The 2,440-nt window shown below is 40.7% G+C and overlaps 2 protein-coding genes across 3 annotated transcripts in view; both read right to left on the bottom strand.

Annotated features, from left to right (window-relative positions):
* LOC104734880 lies at positions 311-1,489 on the bottom strand. Of its 2 annotated transcripts, XM_010454556.2 has the most exons (3): positions 1,413-1,489; positions 1,094-1,182; positions 311-1,008 (listed from the first exon to the last, which is right to left on the bottom strand). In XM_010454556.2, the coding sequence occupies exons 2-3, from the start codon at positions 1,168-1,170 to the stop codon at positions 345-347; spliced, it is 741 nt and encodes a 246-aa protein (XP_010452858.1). In that variant the 5' UTR covers positions 1,171-1,182; positions 1,413-1,489; the 3' UTR covers positions 311-344. The 2 variants fall into 2 exon arrangements, with proteins under 2 accessions (XP_010452858.1, XP_019090327.1); XM_019234782.1 differs by lacking the exon at positions 1,413-1,489 and having other exon boundaries at positions 1,094-1,201.
* LOC104734879 (U3 small nucleolar RNA-associated protein 20-like) overlaps positions 1,642-2,440 on the bottom strand; it is a 14,047-nt gene continuing 13,248 nt past the window's right edge. Inside the window, 1 exon segment of the mRNA XM_019235042.1 lies at positions 1,642-2,439. Within this exon segment, the coding sequence (XP_019090587.1) occupies positions 1,830-2,439 (610 nt within the window). The 3' untranslated portion in view covers positions 1,642-1,829.

Raw genomic sequence — 2,440 nt, 5'->3', positions numbered from 1 at the left:
AAAGACGGGGTTACACCCCTCCCTCTTCGCAGAATTACTGCACAAGCTACCCTCTATGCAATTTGGCATGAGCGGAATTGCAGGTACCACAACAACGCTACTACGGATGCTATTACCACTTTCAAGACCCTGGACCGTCAAATCCGGGATGCCATTCTGGCAAAGCAGAGCAGGAGGAACTTCAAAAACCTTTTGCTAGTATGGTTGAAATATAACTAAGGCTTGGGTGTATATCTTCTCTTCGGTGTCTCCTTCCCTGTTTTTATTTTTTTGAGCAAGGACGAACCATGTAATACGGCATTGTAACTTCAACAAACTTTCGGTTTAATGAAATTCACATAATTTCAAAAAAAAAAAAAAGGAGAAGTAACTGGCAGTGACGGTATCTCGCAATGGCAGGAATCCTCCAAAATAGGCTGAAACAGGTCGGTAAGAATCCTATTCCTTGTCACTTCTGGACTTGGTTCGCCAGCAGCATCTTCGTCGTCAAAGAGAGACTTCCACAGGTCAGAAACGTTAGACGCAACAGTCTCCCTGGCAAAACCATTCAGCTCTGAAACATCTTTTGCGGACACCAATTTGTCCTCTAGCTTCTTGAGAACTTGTTGCTTGTAATTTTCAACGGCGGAAGATAAGAGCCGATCATCGAAAGAGCAATCTTTCTTCCTGAGAAGCAAAACAAGGCGATTCATAACAATGATCCCGTCGGTAAAATCCTTCCAAGTTTTCTTGACGAATTCCCATTGGACCGAGTTGCCACCATCCGGACAACAAACCGGCGTGTTCTTGGGTTTGATGTCCTTTGAGTAGACATAGTGAAAAACGCGAAGCAGCCTTTCTGAAACAGGATCAGAGGGAGGTAATGTATATTTCCACAGCTTAAAGCAGAACCACAACATGGTATGAATGTCATCACAGAGCAAGAACATGGATTCAGCAACAGAGACTGAGAGCTCAACTCCTAGTCGTACAAGCTCCTCTCTAATGTGCTCTTTCCCAGAGGACGTTCTATCAAAGAAGTCAAGTCAGTGTTCAAGCAAGGCATGCAAACTCTCAAAAGGTAAGGGACAAGAGAGTAACATCTATCACTGACCCCGTGGCGTATGGATAGTATGTGAACGATGATGGACGGATGCGACGCATAACACCATCTGTCCGTTTGAGTTCCATCTCTCTGAGGGTCTTAAAATCCAATAATCATCAAAACAAAACACAATAACAACTCTAAATCAAATGCAAATTTTTCAAAATTATTCAAATTAGAAACAAAGAGAAACCAAAAAAAAAAAAAAAAACCCTAAACAAGACGATCGAAGACGGTGATAAATTAAATCATTCAATCAAAATGAATCGACGTCACATCAGTGCTTCTACAGATAAAAGATTTTGTAGGTAAGGAACGAAGCACAAACCTAAAACCTCGATCGTCGTCGAGAAATTTCTAAAGAACCCTAACAAAAGCGCTTTTTTTTTTGTTCTCGAAGACGAAAATTATATAGAAGTCCGCAGTAATGAGTAAAACGGAGTTACGGTTGTAGTATTTTAATTGATATTTGGCATCCTGAGAAACGTACGAAGAGGTAAATAAATTCTATCATTCTCCATATCCCTCAAACAACAAAATAAATACTGGGTGATTCATTCCCTTATTATATAATTAACTCGCAAAAAAACAAAAAAAATGGTATTTTTGTTTCTCTGCTGTTGTGTTGTATAACAGTGTACTGGAAGTGCGTGCAGTCACTTGTTGCATGTACACCATATATATAGGCGAAATAAAATAATCAGGATTTACAAGTTAATTCCAATTCTAATCAAAAGGGTAACTCTTAAGAGCGTGACCATCTTTCCATTTTATTGCTCATAATCCTCCTTTTCTTGTTAGCCTTGTTCTTTGAAGCTAGCTTCAGTTTCCTCTTTGCGTTTCTCTCAGGGTTTATCACCGCCATTAGCTTCTCCTCACGCTTCCTCTTCTCCCTCTTGGCTTCCAAACTCTTTTTGATTTCGCTGTACACTTGCACAAACACTTGGCTACCTAACCTCTCGTCTCTTATACTGTCTCTTACCTCTTCCGCTAGCTGTTTCAACTCACCTGAGATGACTTTCCCTGTAAACCCTTGGGAGACTTTGTACAGCGGAAACAGAATTCTGTAGGCATATAGGCGACACTCTTCTTGACTCAACCTTGACGCAAATTCTTTATACACGCTCAACACAATTCTCACGATTCTCATATGAATCACGTCCATATCAAGAGCAAGCTTCCCCATTCTTTTGAGCAAACTTCCAATCAATACCTTTCTTACATCATCTTGGCTTTTCTCGCTGCCTGAAGTAAGAGCCAAGAAAGTAGACCTTACTTTCCCTGAATCATATAGTACAAAGGCTTCAAGGAACTCCGCTTGCTCATCCTTGTCAAGACTGGACCAGTACTCATGAT

This window comes from Camelina sativa, chromosome 13 (assembly GCF_000633955.1).
Source record: "Camelina sativa cultivar DH55 chromosome 13, Cs, whole genome shotgun sequence".
NCBI lineage: Eukaryota > Viridiplantae > Streptophyta > Magnoliopsida > Brassicales > Brassicaceae > Camelina > Camelina sativa.
Note: the sequence above shows the minus strand (reverse complement) of the source record. Positions and strands in the feature narration are given on the sequence as shown.